The 15,510-nt window shown below is 57.3% G+C and overlaps 1 protein-coding gene across 1 annotated transcript; it reads left to right on the top strand.

Moving 5' to 3' along the window:
* Window positions 1-286: 286 nt before the first annotated feature.
* LOC126282386 (mucin-4-like) lies at window positions 287-13,978 on the top strand. The gene has a single exon (XM_049982043.1). It carries the CDS (start codon window positions 287-289, stop codon window positions 13,976-13,978), a length of 13,692 nt encoding a protein of 4,563 aa, XP_049838000.1.
* Window positions 13,979-15,510: the final 1,532 nt, after the last annotated feature.

The raw sequence follows: 15,510 nt of genomic DNA, 5'->3' as shown, positions 1-15,510 counted from the left end.
ACAAGGCGCTTGTGTTGTACTGTGTCGAAAACCTCCCAGAAATCCAGAAATACGCAATTGTAATGTCTATGAGTTAGATATGTTACATAGACAAATATATTATCGAAATTAAATTACTCTGAATTAATTATATTTTAGTGTTGCGATGTTTCAGTGTACATCCAAAATACTTGATATCCTTCACATAACAGTTGAATGATTTCTATAAAACCAGTACTACATACAAGAATGTCAGTCATAAAACCAAATATCCTTCTGTTTCCAGGATAGTAATATGACTGACACCATGCGCGGCATCTACCCCATCACTGGTGAAGAGCAGCCATTGCCGCCTCTACTGCCAGCGCCGCCATCGCCGTCGCCACTGCTGCCTTCCACCACCCAAGGCGTTGAGAACATCGCTGCTGAAGAAAAACCGCTGCCGCCCACCACCGCAGGCAGCGGTGAAATCGTAGCTGATGAAGAGCCACCGTCCCCCGCTACCTTGAACGGTGGCGAGATCAGTTATTTCGATGAGCTGCTAGCACCCACCATCGCTGCTGGCAGCTGCAACTACCTCTGTGAAGAGCCGCCGCTTCCGACCACCTTGTGCGGTGCTGCTAACATCATTGCAGATGAGACACTGCTCCCCACCGTCTTGGGGAGCTGCGACGCAAGTGGTAATGAAGAGCCGTTGCCTCCCACCGTTCTTGGCAGCGGCGACGCTGATGCCCCTGTTGACCCACTGCCGCCCACCACCGCAGGCAGCGGTGAAATCGTAGCTGATGAAGAGCCACCGTCCCCCGCTACCTTGGACGGTGGCGAGATCAGTTATTTCGATGAGCTGCTAGCACCCACCATCTCTGCTGACAGCTGCAACTACCTCTGTGAAGAGCCGCCGCTTCCGACCACATTGTGCGGTGCTGCTAACATCATTGCAGATGAGACACTGCTCCCCACCGTCTTGGGGAGCTGCGACGCAAGTGGTAATGAAGAGCCGTTGCCTCCCACCGTTCTTGGCAGCGGCGACGCTGATGCCCCTGTTGACCCACTGCCGCCCACCACCGTAGGCAGCGGTGAAATTGCAGCTGATGAAGAGCCACCGTCCCCCGCTACCTTGGACGTTGGCGAGATCAGTTATTCCGATGAGCTGCTAGCACCCACCATCGCTGCTGGCAGCTGCAACTACCTCTGTGAAGAGCCGCCGCTTCCGACCACCTTGTGCAGTGCTGCTAACATCATTGCAGATGAGACACTGCTCCCCACCGTCTTGGGCAGCTGCGACGCAAGTGGTAATGAAGAGCCGTTGCCTCCCACCGTTCTTGGCAGCGGCGACGCTGATGCCCCTGTTGAACCACTGCCGCCCACCACCGCAGGCAGCGGTGAAATTGCAGCTGATGAAGAGCCACCGTCCCCCGCTACCTTGGACGTTGGCGAGATCAGTTATTCCGATGAGCTGCTAGCACCCACCATCGCTGCTGGCAGCTGCAACTACCTCTGTGAAGAGCCGCCGCTTCCGACCACCTTGTGCGGTGCTGCTAACATCATTGCAGATGAGACACTGCTCCCCACCGTCTTGGGCAGCTGCGACGCAAGTGGTAATGAAGAGCCGTTGCCTCCCACCGTTCTTGGCAGCGGCGACGCTGATGCCCCTGTTGAACCACTGCCGCCCACCACCGCAGGCAGCGGTGAAATTGCAGCTGATGAAGAGCCACCGTCCCCCGCTACCTTGGACGTTGGCGAGATCAGTTATTCCGATGAGCTGCTAGCACCCACCATCTCTGCTGGCAGCTGCAACTACCTCTGTGAAGAGCCGCCGCTTCCGACCACCTTGTGCGGTGCTGCTAACATCATTGCAGATGAAACACTGCTCCCCACCGTCTTGGGGAGCTGCGACACAAGTGGTAATGAAGAGCCGTTGCCTCCCACCGTTCTTGGCAGCGGCGACGCTGATGCCCCTGTTGAACCACTGCCGCCCACCACCGCAGGCAGCGGTGAAATTGCAGCTGATGAAGAGCCACCGTCCCCCGCTACCTTGGACGTTGGCGAGATCAGTTATTCCGATGAGCTGCTAGCACCCACCATCTCTGCTGACAGCTGCAACTACCTCTGTGAAGAGCCGCCGCTTCCGACCACCTTGTGCGGTGTTGCTAACATCATTGCAGATGAAACACTGCTCCCCACCGTCTTGGGGAGCTGCGACGCAAGTGGTAATGAAGAGCCGTTGCCTCCCACCGTTCTTGGCAGCGGCGACGCTGATGCCCCTGTTGAACCACTGCCGCCCACCACCGCAGGCAGCGGTGAAATTGCAGCTGATGAAGAGCCACCGTCCCCCGCTACCTTGGACGTTGGCGAGATCAGTTATTCCGATGAGCTGCTAGCACCCACCATCGCTGCTGGCAGCTGCAACTACCTCTGTGAAGAGCCGCCGCTTCCGACCACCTTGTGCGGTGCTGCTAACATCATTGCAGATGAGACACTGCTCCCCACCATTTTGGGAAGCTGTGACGCAAGTGGTAATGAAGAGCCGTTGCCTCCCACCGTTCCTGGCAGCGGCGACACTGATGCCCCTGTTGACCCACTGCCGCCCACCACCGCAGGCAGCGGTGAAATCATAGCTGATGAAGAGCCACCGTCCCCCGCTACCTTGGACGGTGGTGAGATCAGTTATTCCGATGAGCTGCTAGAACCCACCATCGCTGCTGGCAGCTGCAACTACCTCTGTGAAGAGCCGCCGCTTCCGACCACCTTGTGCAGTGCTGCTAACATCATTGCAGATGAGACACTGCTCCCCACCGTCTTGGGCAGCTGCGACGCAAGTGGTAATGAAGAGCCGTTGCCTCCCACCGTTCTTGGCAGCGGCGACGCTGATGCCCCTGTTGACACACTGCCGCCCACCACCGCAGGCAGCGGTGAAATCGTAGCTGATGAAGAGCCACCGTCCCCCACTACCTTGGACGGTGGCGAGATCAGTTATTTCGATGGGCTGCTAGCACCCACCATCTCTGCTGACAGCTGCAACTACCTCTGTGAAGAGCCGCCGCTTCCGACCACCTTGTGCGGTGTTGCTAACATCATTGCAGATGAGACACTGCTCCCCACCATCTTGGGGAGCTGCGACGCAAGTGGTAATGAAGAGCCGTTGCCTCCCACCGTTCTTGGCAGCGGCGACGCTGATGCCCCTGTTGACCCACTGCCGCCCACCACCGCAGGCAGCGGTGAAATTGCAGCTGATGAAGAGCCACCGTCCCCCGCTACCTTGGACGGTGGCGAGATCAGTTATTCCGATGAGCTGCTAGCACCCACCATCGCTGCTGGCAGCTCCAACTACCTCTGTGAAGAGCCGCCGCTTCCGACCACCTTGTGCGGTGCTGCTAACATCATTGCAGATGAGACACTGGTCCCCACCATCTTGGGAAGCTGCGACGCAGGTGGTAATAAAGAGCCGTTGCCTCCCACCGTTCCTGGCAGCGGCGACGCTGATGCCCCTGTTGACCCACTGCCGCCCACCACCGCAGGCAGTGGTGAAATCGTAGCTGATGAAGAGCCACCGTCCCCCGCTACCTTGGACGGTGGCGAGATCAGTTATTCCGATGAGCTGCTAGCACCCACCATCGCTGCTGGCCGCTGCAACTACCTCTGTGAAGAGCCGCCGCTTCTGAGCACCTTGTGCGGTGCTGCTAACATCATTGCAGATGAGACACTGCTCCCCACCATCTCGGGGAGCTGCGACGCAAGTGATAATGAAGAGCTGTTGCCTCTCACCGTTCTTGGCAGCGGCGACGCTGATGCCCCTGTTGACCCACTGCCGCCCACCACCGCAGGCAGTGGTGAAATCGTAGCTGATGAAGAGCCACCGTCCCCCGCTACCTTGGACGGTGGCGAGATCAGTTATTCCGATGAGCTGCTAGCACCCACCATCGCTGCTGGCAGCTCCAACTACCTCTGTGAAGAGCCGCCGCTTCCGACCACCTTGTGCGGTGCTGCTAACATCATTGCAGATGAGACACTGCTCCCCACCATCTTGGGAAGCTGCGACGCAGGTGGTAATGAAGAGCCGTTGCCTCCCACCGTTCCTAGCAGCGGCGACGCTGATGCCCCTGTTGACCCACTGCCGCCCACCACCGCAGGCAGTGGTGAAATCGTAGCTGATGAAGAGCCACCGTCCCCCGCTACCTTGGACGGTGGCGAGATCAGTTATTCCGATGAGCTGCTAGCACCCACCATCGCTGCTGGCAGCTGCAACTACCTCTGTGAAGAGCCGCCGCTTCTGACCACCTTGTGCGGTGCTGCTAACATCATTGCAGATGAGACACTGCTCCCCACCATCTCGGGGAGCTGCGACGCAAGTGATAATGAAGAGCCGTTGCCTCCCACCGTTCTTGGCAGCGGCGACGCTGATGCCCCTGTTGATCCACTGCCGCCCACCACCGCAGGCAGTGGTGAAATCGTAGCTGATGAAGAGCCACCGTCCCCCGCTACCTTGGACGTTGGCGAGAACAGTTATTCCGATGAGCTGCTAGCACCCACCATCGCTGCTGGCAGCTGCAACTACCTCTGTGAAGAGCCGCCGCTTCCGACCACCTTGTGCGGTGTTGCTAACATCATTGCAGATGAGACACTGCTCCCCACCGTCTTGGGGAGCTGTGACGCAAGTGGTAATGAAGACCCGTTGCCTCCCACTGTTCTTGGCAGCGGCGACGCTGATGCCCCTGTTGACCCACTGCCGCCCACCACCGCAGGCAGCGGTGAAATCGTAGCTGATGAAGAGCCACCGTCCCCCGCTACCTTGGACGGTGGCGAGATCAGTTATTCCGATGAGCTGCTAGCACCCACCATCTCTGCTGGCAGCTGCAACTACCTCTGTGAAGAGCCGCCGCTTCCGACCAACTTGTGCGGTGCTGCTAACATCATTGCAGATGAGACACTGCTCCCCACCGTCTTGGGGAGCTGCGACGCAAGTGGTAATGAAGAGCCGTTGCCTCCCACCGTTCCTGGCAGCGGCGACGCTGACGCCCCTGTTGACCCACTGCCGCCCACCACCGCAGGCAGTGGTGAAATCGTAGCTGATGAAGAGCCACCGTCCCCCGCTACCTTGGACGGTGGCGAGATCAGTTATTTCGATGAGCTGCTAGCACCCACCACCTCTGCTGGCAGCTGCAACTACCTCTGTGAAGAGCCGCCGCTTCTGACCACCTTGTGCGGTGCTGCTAACATCATTGAAGATGAGACACTGCTCCCCACCGTCTTGGGGAGCTGCGACGCAAGTGGTAATGAAGAGCCGTTGCCTCCCACCGTTCTTGGCAGCGGCGACGCTGATGCCCCTGTTGAACCACTGCCGCCCACCACCGCAGGCAGTGGTGAAATCGTAGCTGATGAAGAGCCACCGTCCCCCACTACCTTGGACGGTGGCGAGATCAGTTATTCCGATGAGCTGCTAGCACTCACCATCGCTGCTGGCAGCTGCAACTACCTCTGTGAAGAGCCGCCGCTTCCGACCACCTTGTGCGGTGCTGCTAACATCATTGCAGATGAGACACTGGTCCCCACCGTCTTGGGGAGCTGCGACGGAAGTGGTAATGAAGAGCCGTTGCCTCCCACCGTTCTTGGCAGCGGCGACGCTGATGCCCCTGTTGACCCACTGCCGCCCACCACCGCAGGCAGTGGTGATATCGTAGCTGATGAAGAGCAACCGTCCCCCGCTACCTTGGACGGTGGCGAGATCAGTTATTCCGATGAGCTGCTAGCACCCACCATCGCTGCTGGCAGCTGCAACTACCTCTGTGAAGAGCCGCCGCTTCTGAGCACCTTGTGCGGTGCTGCTAACATCATTGCAGATGAGACACTGCTCCCCACCATCTCGGGGAGCTGCGACGCAAGTGATAATGAAGAGCCGTTGCCTCCCACCGTTCTTGGCAGCGGCGACGCTGATGCCCCTGTTGACCCACTGCCGCCCACCACCGCAGGCAGTGGTGAAATCGTAGCTGATGAAGAGCCACCGTCCCCCGCTACCTTGGACGGTGGCGAGATCAGTTATTCCGATGAGCTGCTAGCACCCACCATCGCTGCTGGCAGCTCCAACTACCTCTGTGAAGAGCCGCCGCTTCCGACCACCTTGTGCGGTGCTGCTAACATCATTGCAGATGAGACACTGCTCCCCACCATCTCGGGGAGCTGCGACGCAAGTGATAATGAAGAGCCGTTGCCTCCCACCGTTCTTGGCAGCGGCGACGCTGATGCCCCTGTTGATCCACTGCCGCCCACCACCGCAGGCAGTGGTGAAATCGTAGCTGATGAAGAGCCACCGTCCCCCGCTACCTTGGACGTTGGCGAGAACAGTTATTCCGATGAGCTGCTAGCACCCACCATCGCTGCTGGCAGCTGCAACTACCTCTGTGAAGAGCCGCCGCTTCCGACCACCTTGTGCGGTGTTGCTAACATCATTGCAGATGAGACACTGCTCCCCACCGTCTTGGGGAGCTGCGACGCAAGTGGTAATGAAGAGCCGTTGCCTCCCACTGTTCTTGGCAGCGGCGACGCTGATGCCCCTGTTGACCCACTGCCGCCCACCACCGCAGGCAGCGGTGAAATCGTAGCTGATGAAGAGCCACCGTCCCCCGCTACCTTGGACGGTGGCGAGATCAGTTATTCCGATGAGCTGCTAGCACCCACCATCTCTGCTGGCAGCTGCAACTACCTCTGTGAAGAGCCGCCGCTTCCGACCAACTTGTGCGGTGCTGCTAACATCATTGCAGATGAGACACTGCTCCCCACCGTCTTGGGGAGCTGCGACGCAAGTGGTAATGAACAGCCATTGCCTCCCACCGTTCCTGGCAGCGGCGACGCTGATGCCCCTGTTGACCCACTGCCGCCCACCACCGCAGGCAGTGGTGAAATCGTAGCTGATGAAGAGCCACCGTCCCCCGCTACCTTGGACGGTGGCGAGATCAGTTATTTCGATGAGCTGCTAGCACCCACCACCTCTGCTGGCAGCTGCAACTACCTCTGTGAAGAGCCGCCGCTTCTGACCACCTTGTGCGGTGCTGCTAACATCATTGAAGATGAGACACTGCTCCCCACCGTCTTGGGGAGCTGCGACGCAAGTGGTAATGAAGAGCCGTTGCCTCCCACCGTTCTTGGCAGCGGCGACGCTGATGCCCCTGTTGACCCACTGCCGCCCACCACCGCAGGCAGTGGTGATATCGTAGCTGATGAAGAGCAACCGTCCCCCGCTACCTTGGACGGTGGCGAGATCAGTTATTCCGATGAGCTGCTAGAACCCACCATCGCTGCTGGCAGCTGCAACTACCTCTGTGAAGAGCCGCCGCTTCTGAGCACCTTGTGCGGTGCTGCTAACATCATTGCAGATGAGACACTGCTCCCCACCATCTCGGGGAGCTGCGACGCAAGTGATAATGAAGAGCCGTTGCCTCCCACCGTTCTTGGCAGCGGCGACGCTGATGCCCCTGTTGACCCACTGCCGCCCACCACCGCAGGAAGTGGTGAAATCGTAGCTGATGAAGAGCCACCGTCCCCCGCTACCTTGGACGGTGCCGAGATCAGTTATTCCGATGAGCTGCTAGCACCCACCATCGCTGCTGGCAGCTCCAACTACCTCTGTGAAGAGCCGCCGCTTCCGACCACCTTGTGCGGTGCTGCTAACATCATTGCAGATGAGACACTGCTCCCCACCATCTTGGGAAGCTGCGACGCAGGTGGTAATAGAGAGCCGTTGCCTCCCACCGTTCCTGGCAGCGGCGACGCTGATGCCCCTGTTGATCCACTGCCGCCCACCACCGCAGGCAGTGGTGAAATCGTAGCTGATGAAGAGCCACCGTCCCCCGCTACCTTGGACGGTGGCGAGATCAGTTATTCCGATGAGCTGCTAGCACCCACCATCGCTGCTGGCAGCTGCAACTACCTCTGTGAAGAGCCGCCGCTTCTGACCACCTTGTGCGGTGCTGCTAACATCATTGCAGATGAGACACTGCTCCCCACCATCTCGGGGAGCTGCGACGCAAGTGATAATGAAGAGCCGTTGCCTCCCACCATACTTGGCAGCGGCGACGCTGATGCCCCTGTTGACCCACTGCCGCCCACCACCGCAGGCAGTGGTGAAATCGTAGCTGATGAAGAGCCACCGTCCCCCGCTACCTTGGACGTTGGCGAGAACAGTTATTCCGATGAGCTGCTAGCACCCACCATCGCTGCTGGCAGCTGCAAGTACCTCTGTGAAGAGCCGCCGCTTCCGACCACCTTGTGCGGTGTTGCTAACATCATTGCAGATGAGACACTGCTCCCCACCGTCTTGGGGAGCTGCGACGCAAGTGGTAATGAAGAGCCGTTGCCTCCCACTGTTCTTGGCAGTGGCGACGCTGATGCCCCTGTTGACCCACTGCCGCCCACCACCGCAGGCAGTGGTGAAATCGTAGCTGATGAAGAGCCACCGTCCCCCGCTACCTTGGACGGTGGCGAGATCAGTTCTTCCGATGAGCTGCTAGCACCCACCATCTCTGCTGGCAGCTGCAACTACCTCTGTGAAGAGCCGCCGCTTCCGACCAACTTGTGCGGTGCTGCTAACATCATTGCAGATGAGACACTGCTCCCCACCGTCTTGGGGAGCTGCGACGCAAGTGGTAATGAAGAGCCGTTGCCTCCCACCGTTCCTGGCAGCGGCGACGCTGACGCCCCTGTTGACCCACTGCCGCCCACCACCGCAGGCAGTGGTGAAATCGTAGCTGATGAAGAGCCACCGTCCCCCGCTACCTTGGACGGTGGCGAGATCAGTTATTTCGATGAGCTGCTAGCACCCACCACCTCTGCTGGCAGCTGCAACTACCTCTGTGAAGAGCCGCCGCTTCTGAGCACCTTGTGCGGTGCTGCTAACATCATTGAAGATGAGACACTGCTCCCCACCGTCTTGGGGAGCTGCGACGCAAGTGGTAATGAAGAGCCGTTGCCTCCCACCGTTCTTGGCAGCGGCGACGCTGATGCCCCTGTTGAAACACTGCCGCCCACCACCGCAGGCAGCGGTGAAATCGTAGCTGATGAAGAGCCACCGTCCCCCACTACCTTGGACGGTGGCGAGATCAGTTATTCCGATGAGCTGCTAGCACTCACCATCGCTGCTGGCAGCTGCAACTACCTCTGTGAAGAGCCGCCGCTTCCGACCACCTTGTGCGGTGCTGCTAACATCATTGCAGATGAGACACTGGTCCCCACCGTCTTGGGGAGCTGCGACGGAAGTGGTAATGAAGAGCCGTTGCCTCCCACCGTTCTTGGCAGCGGCGACGCTGATGCCCCTGTTGACCCACTGCCGCCCACCACCGCAGGCAGTGGTGATATCGTAGCTGATGAAGAGCAACCGTCCCCCGCTACCTTGGACGGTGGCGAGATCAGTTATTCCGATGAGCTGCTAGCACCCACCATCGCTGCTGGCAGCTGCAACTACCTCTGTGAAGAGCCGCCGCTTGCGACCACCTTGTGCGGTGCTGCTAACATCATTGCAGATGAGACACTGCTCCGCACCGTCTTGGGCAGCTGCGACACAAGTGGTAATGAAGAGCCGTTGCCTCCCACCGTTCTTGTCAGCGGCGACGCTGATGCCCCTGTTGACCCACTGCCGCCCACCACCGCAGGCATCGGTGAAATCGCAGCTGATGAAGAGCCACCGTCCCCCGATACCTTGGACGGTGGCGAGATCAGTTATTCCGATGACCTGCTAGCACCCACCATCGCTTCTGGCAGCTGCAACTGCCTCTGTGAAGAGCCGCCGCTTCCGACCACCTTGTGCGGTGCTGCTAACATCATTGCAGATGAGACACTGCTCCCCACCGTCTTGGGGAGCTGCGACGCAAGTGGTAATGAAGAGTTGTTGCCTCCCACCATTCCTGGCAGCGGCGACGCTGATGCCCCTGTTGACCCACTGCCGCCCACCACCGCAGGCAGTGGTGAAATCGTAGCTGATGAAGAGCCACCGTCCCCCGCTACCTTGGACTGTGGCGAGATCAGTTATTTCGATGGGCTGCTAGCACCCACCATCTCTGCTGGCAGCTGCAACTACCTCTGTGAAGAGCCGCCGCTTCCGACCACCTTGTGCGGTGCTGCTAACATCATTGCAGATGAGACACTGCTCCCCACCGTCTTGGGGAGCTGTGACGCAAGTGGTAATGAAGAGCCGTTGCCTCCCACCGTTCTTGGCAGCGGCGACGCTGATGCCCCTGTTGATCCACTGCCGCCCACCACCGAAGGCAGCGGTGAAATCGTAGCTGATGAAGAGCCACCGTCCCCCACTACCTTGGACGGTGGCGAGATCTGTTATTTCGATGGGCCGCTAGCACCCACCATCTCTGCTGGCAGCTGCAACTACCTCTGTGAAGAGCCGCCGCTTCCGACCACCTTGTGCGGTGCTGCTAACATCATTGCAGATGAGACACTGCTCCCCACTGTCTTGGGGAGCTGCGACGGTAGTGGTAATGAAGAACCGTTGCCTCCCACCGTTCTTGGCAGCGGCGACACTGATGCCCCTGTTGACCCACTGCCGCCCACCACCGCAGGCAGCGGTGAAATCGTAGCTGATGAAGAGCCACCGTCCCCCACTACCTTGGACGGTGGCGAGATCAGTTATTCCGATGAGCTGCTAGCACCCACCATCGCTTCTGGCAGCTGCAACTACCTCTGTGAAGAGCCGCCGCTTCCGACCACCTTGTGCGGTGCTGCTAACATCATTGCAGATGAGACACAGCTCCCCACCGTCTTGGGGAGCAGCGACGCAAGTGGTAATGAAGAGCCGTTGCCTCCCAACGTTCTTGGCAGCGGCGACGCTGATGCCCCTGTTGACCCACTTCCGCCCACCACCGCAGGCATCGGTGAAATCGCAGCTGATGAAGAGCCACCGTCGCCCGATACCTTGGACAGTGGCGAGATCAGTTATTCCGATGACCTGCTAGCACCCACCATCGCTGCTGGCAGCTGCAATTACCTCTGTGAAGAGCCGCCGCTTCCGACCACCTTGTGCGGTGCTGCTAACATCATTGCAGATGAGACACTGCTCCCTACCGTCTTGGGGAGCTGCGACGCAAGTGGTAATGAAGAGCCGTTGCCTCCCACCGTTCTTGGTAGCGGCGACGCTGATGCCCCTGTTGACCCACTGCCGCCCACCACCGTAGGCAGCGGTGAAATCGTAGCTGATGAAGAGCCACCGTCCCCCACTACCTTGGACGTTGGCGAGATCAGTTATTCCGATGAGCTGCTAGCACCCACCATCGCTGCTGGCAGCTGCAACTACCTCTGTGAAGAGACGCCGCTTCCGACCACCTTGTGCGGTGCTGCTAACATCATTGCAGATGAGACACTGCTCCCCACCGTCTTGGGGAGCTGCGACGCAAGTGGTAATGAAGAGCCGTTGCCTCCCACCGTTCCTGGCAGCGGCGACGCTGATGCCCCTGTTGACCCACTGCCGCCCACCACCGCAGGCAGTGGTGAAATCGTAGCTGATGAAGAGCCACCGTCCCCCGCTACCTTGGACGGTGGCGAGATCAGTTATTTCGATGGGCTGCTAGGACCCACCATCTCTGCTGGCAGCTGCAAGTACCTCTGTGAAGAGCCGCCGCTTCCGACCACCTTGTGCGGTGCTGCTAACATCATTGCAGATGAGACACTGCTCCCCACCGTCTTGGGGAGCTGCGACGCAAGTGGTAATGAAGAGCCGTTGCCTCCCACCGTTCCTGGCAGCGGCGACGCTGATGCCCCTGTTGACACACTGCCGCCCACCACCGCAGGCAGTGGTGAAATCGTAGCTGATGAAGAGCCACCGTCCCCCACTACCTTGGACGGTGGCGAGATCAGTTATTTCGATGGGCTGCTAGCACCCACCATCTCTGCTGGCAGCTGCAAGTACCTCTGTGAAGAGCCGCCGCTTCCGACCACCTTGTGCGGTGCTGCTAACATCATTGCAGATGAGACACTGCTCCCCACCGTCTTGGGGAGCTGCGACGCAAGTGGTAATGAAGAGCCGCTGCCTCCCACCATTCTTGGCAACGGCGACACTGATGCCCCTGTTGACCCACTGCCGCCCACCACCGCAGGCAGCGGTGAAATCGTAGCTGATGAAGAGCCACCGTCCTCCACTACCTTGGAAGGTGGCGAGATCAGTTATTTCGATGGGCTGCTAGCACCCACCATCTCTGCTGGCAGCTACAACTACCTCTGTGAAGAGCCACCGCTTCCGACCACCTTGTGCGGTTTTGCTAACATCATTGCAGATGAGACACTGCTCCCCACCGTCTTGGGGAGCTGCGACGCAAGTGGTAATGAAGAGCCGTTGCCTCCCACCGTTCTTGGCAGCGGCGACGCTGATGCCCCTGTTGACCCACTGCCGCCCACCACCGAAGGCAGCGGTGAAATCGTAGCTGATGAAGAGCCACCGTCCCCCGCTACCTTGGACGGTGGCGAGATCAGTTATTCCGATGAGCTGCTAGCACCCACCATCGCTGCTGGCAGCTCCAACTACCTCTGTGAAGAGCCGCCGCTTCCGACCACCTTGTGCGGTGCTGCTAACATCATTGCAGATGAGACACTGCTCCCCACCGTCTTGGGGAGCTGCGACGCAAGTGGTAATGAAGAGCCGTTGCCTCCCACCGTTCTTGGCAGCGGCGACGCTGATGCCCCTGTTGACACACTGCCGCCCACCACCGCAGGCAGCGGTGAAATCGTAGCTGATGAAGAGCCACCGTCCCCCGCTACCTTGGACGGTGGCGAGATCAGTTATTTCCATGAGCTGCTAGCACCCACCATCGCTGCTGGCAGCTGCAACTACCTCTGTGAAGAGCCGCCGCTTCCGACCACCTTGTGCGGTGCTGCTAACATCATTGCAGATAAGACACTGCTCCCCACCGTCTTGGGGAGCTGCGACACAAGTGGTAATGAAGAGCCGTTGCCTCCCACCGTTCTTGGCAGCGGCGACGCTGATGCTCCTGTTGACCCACTGCCGCCCACCACCGCAGGCAGTGGTGAAATCGTAGCTGATGAAGAGCCACCGTCCCCCGCTACCTTGGACGGTGGCGAGATCAGTTATTTCGATGAGCTGCTAGCACCCACCATCGCTGCTGGCAGCTGCAACTACCTCTGTGAAGAGCCGCCGCTTCCGACCACCTTGTGCGGTGTTGTTAACATCATTGCAGATGAGACACTGATCCCCACCGTCTTGGGGAGCTGCGACGCAAGTGGTAATGAAGAACCGTTGCCTCCCACTGTCCTTGGCAGCGGCGACGCTGATGCCCCTGTTGACCCACTGCCTCCCACCACCGCAGGCAGCGGTGAAATCGTAGCTGATGAAGAGCCACCGTCCCCCGCTACCTTGGACGGTGGCGAGATCAGTTATTCCGATGAGCTGCTAGCACCCACCATCGCTGCTGGCAGCTGCAACTACCTCTGTGAAGAGCCGCCGCTTCCGACCACCTTGTGCGGTGCTGCTAACATCATTGCAGATGAGACACTGCTCCCCACCGTCTTGGGCAGCTGCGACGCAAGTGGTAATGAAGAGCCGTTGCCTCCCACCGTTCTTGGCAGCGGCGACGCTGATGCCCCTGTTGACCCACTGACTCCCACCACCGCAGGCAGCGGTGAAATCGTAGCTGATGAAGAGCCACCGTCCCCCGCTACCTTGGACGGTGGCGAGATCAGTTATTTCGATGAGCTGTTAGCACCCACCATCGCTGCTGGCAGCTGCAACTACCTCTGTGAAGAGCCGCCGCTTCCGACCACCTTGTGCGGTGCTGCTAACATCACTGTAGATGAGACACTGCTCCCCACCGTCTTGGGGAGCTGCGACGCAAGTGGTAATGAAGAGCCGTTGCCTCCCACTGTCCTTGGCAGCGGTGACGCTGAGACCCCTGTTGACCCACTGCCATCCACTACCCCAGGCAGTGGTAAAATCCTAGCTGAGGAAGAGCCACCATCCCCTACTACCTTGGACGGTGGCGAGGTCCGTTATTTTTGATGAGCTGCTGGCACCCACCATCTCTGCTGGCAGCTGCAACTACCTTCCAGAAGAGCCGCCATTCCCCACCACCTTGTGCGGCACTGCTAACACCATCTTGGAGAGCTGTGAAACAACTGGTGATGAAGAGGAGCTGCCCTTCACCATCTTTGGCGGCAGCAAGATCAACCCTGAAGTATCTCTGTTGGTGCCCTTAGTCGATATTGCACCATCACCTTTACAGGGCGTGCTTCTCACTGGCCCTCCCAGAAAGCAAGCCTTCCCTAAACTTTGCACCAAGAAAAAAGCATCTAATCCTCCTCTTTGTCTTCGTGGTCCACCACCTTTTCATGCTTTTAGGAACAAAAAGTAATCTGATGAGTGTGTAATTTGAGTCAAAATTAATAAAGTTTTTTGAAACAACTTTTGTTATTAATCTTGCTGGATTGTTTGGTTTGTGTGATAGAATGTGTTCCTAAATCTTTGATGTCAGTTGTAATTTCATGTTCTATTCGATGTACACATGAGGAATTGTACTGCACCACCCTACAGACACGACCACCACAGTTGAAATGAATCGATTAGACACTACAGATACATAGTGACACATACTGGGAGAGCAATGTTGCACTTCAATTTCATAGTTTCACTCAGCTACAGTCAAGAAGCACAAGACAAGAATCTGCTACGTTAGCTGTATCGTGGAGTACGTCACCCGACTTCACAGGTAAGACTAGCCTAAGATAACCAGCGAGAGTAAACTTGTTTGTGGGAAATACCGTCTGTCCAGATCACAACATAGACACTTTTACTTGGGTATTTATTCTCTCGATGCAGCACGCACTACATACTACGAGTACTACGAAGATGTGTGCACAGATACTATTTATGGTTTGATTTTAGTAATGCATCTATCAAAAGATCTACAGGGTTCGTACGAACAACTACCACCGAAGACCATCTCAGCTTCAGTGGAAAATGCTGCGCACTTTAGTATACGTTGGATAGAAAATTAGATACTCGGTGTCACCAACATAAATTCTTCCAGTGGGTAACTCTGCTACACGAAAACGCATCTCGCTATCCAACGGCGTAACAAATTCTCAACTACTTTTTAAAAAGAATACGTGTTGTCGTCCCTGTAATACCGTAGAAATATCTTTCCAGTTGAAACTTACACCCTAATTATGTAGAACCATTATCTGTAGTTTTAAATAATATTTATTTTACGTCGCACTTTCAGCGATACAATTTTCTCTCTTTTTTTTATTGACGTGGTAACCAGAGAGAACTTGTGTGTGCAGCAACCACACACCACGGTAATATCCTAACAGAACTTGAACTCCAAGGTACTAATTCGTTTCAAAATTCTCTTACTCTCAGAAAAAAGTAAATTATTTGTCTTTCCAGAACTAATCATCTTTCCCTTGAAATAAAATCCTAGAGATAATTTCTGTTTTTTTTTTTTTAATTTAAGAAATGTGAAACAATTTCTCTGTTTGGAAATTAACAACGCTGAACTAATATTTTCCATTTTTTTGGTAATTAATATC

This window comes from Schistocerca gregaria, chromosome 7 (assembly GCF_023897955.1).
Source record: "Schistocerca gregaria isolate iqSchGreg1 chromosome 7, iqSchGreg1.2, whole genome shotgun sequence".
Taxonomy (NCBI): Eukaryota; Metazoa; Arthropoda; class Insecta; order Orthoptera; family Acrididae; genus Schistocerca; species Schistocerca gregaria.
Note: the sequence above shows the minus strand (reverse complement) of the source record. Positions and strands in the feature narration are given on the sequence as shown.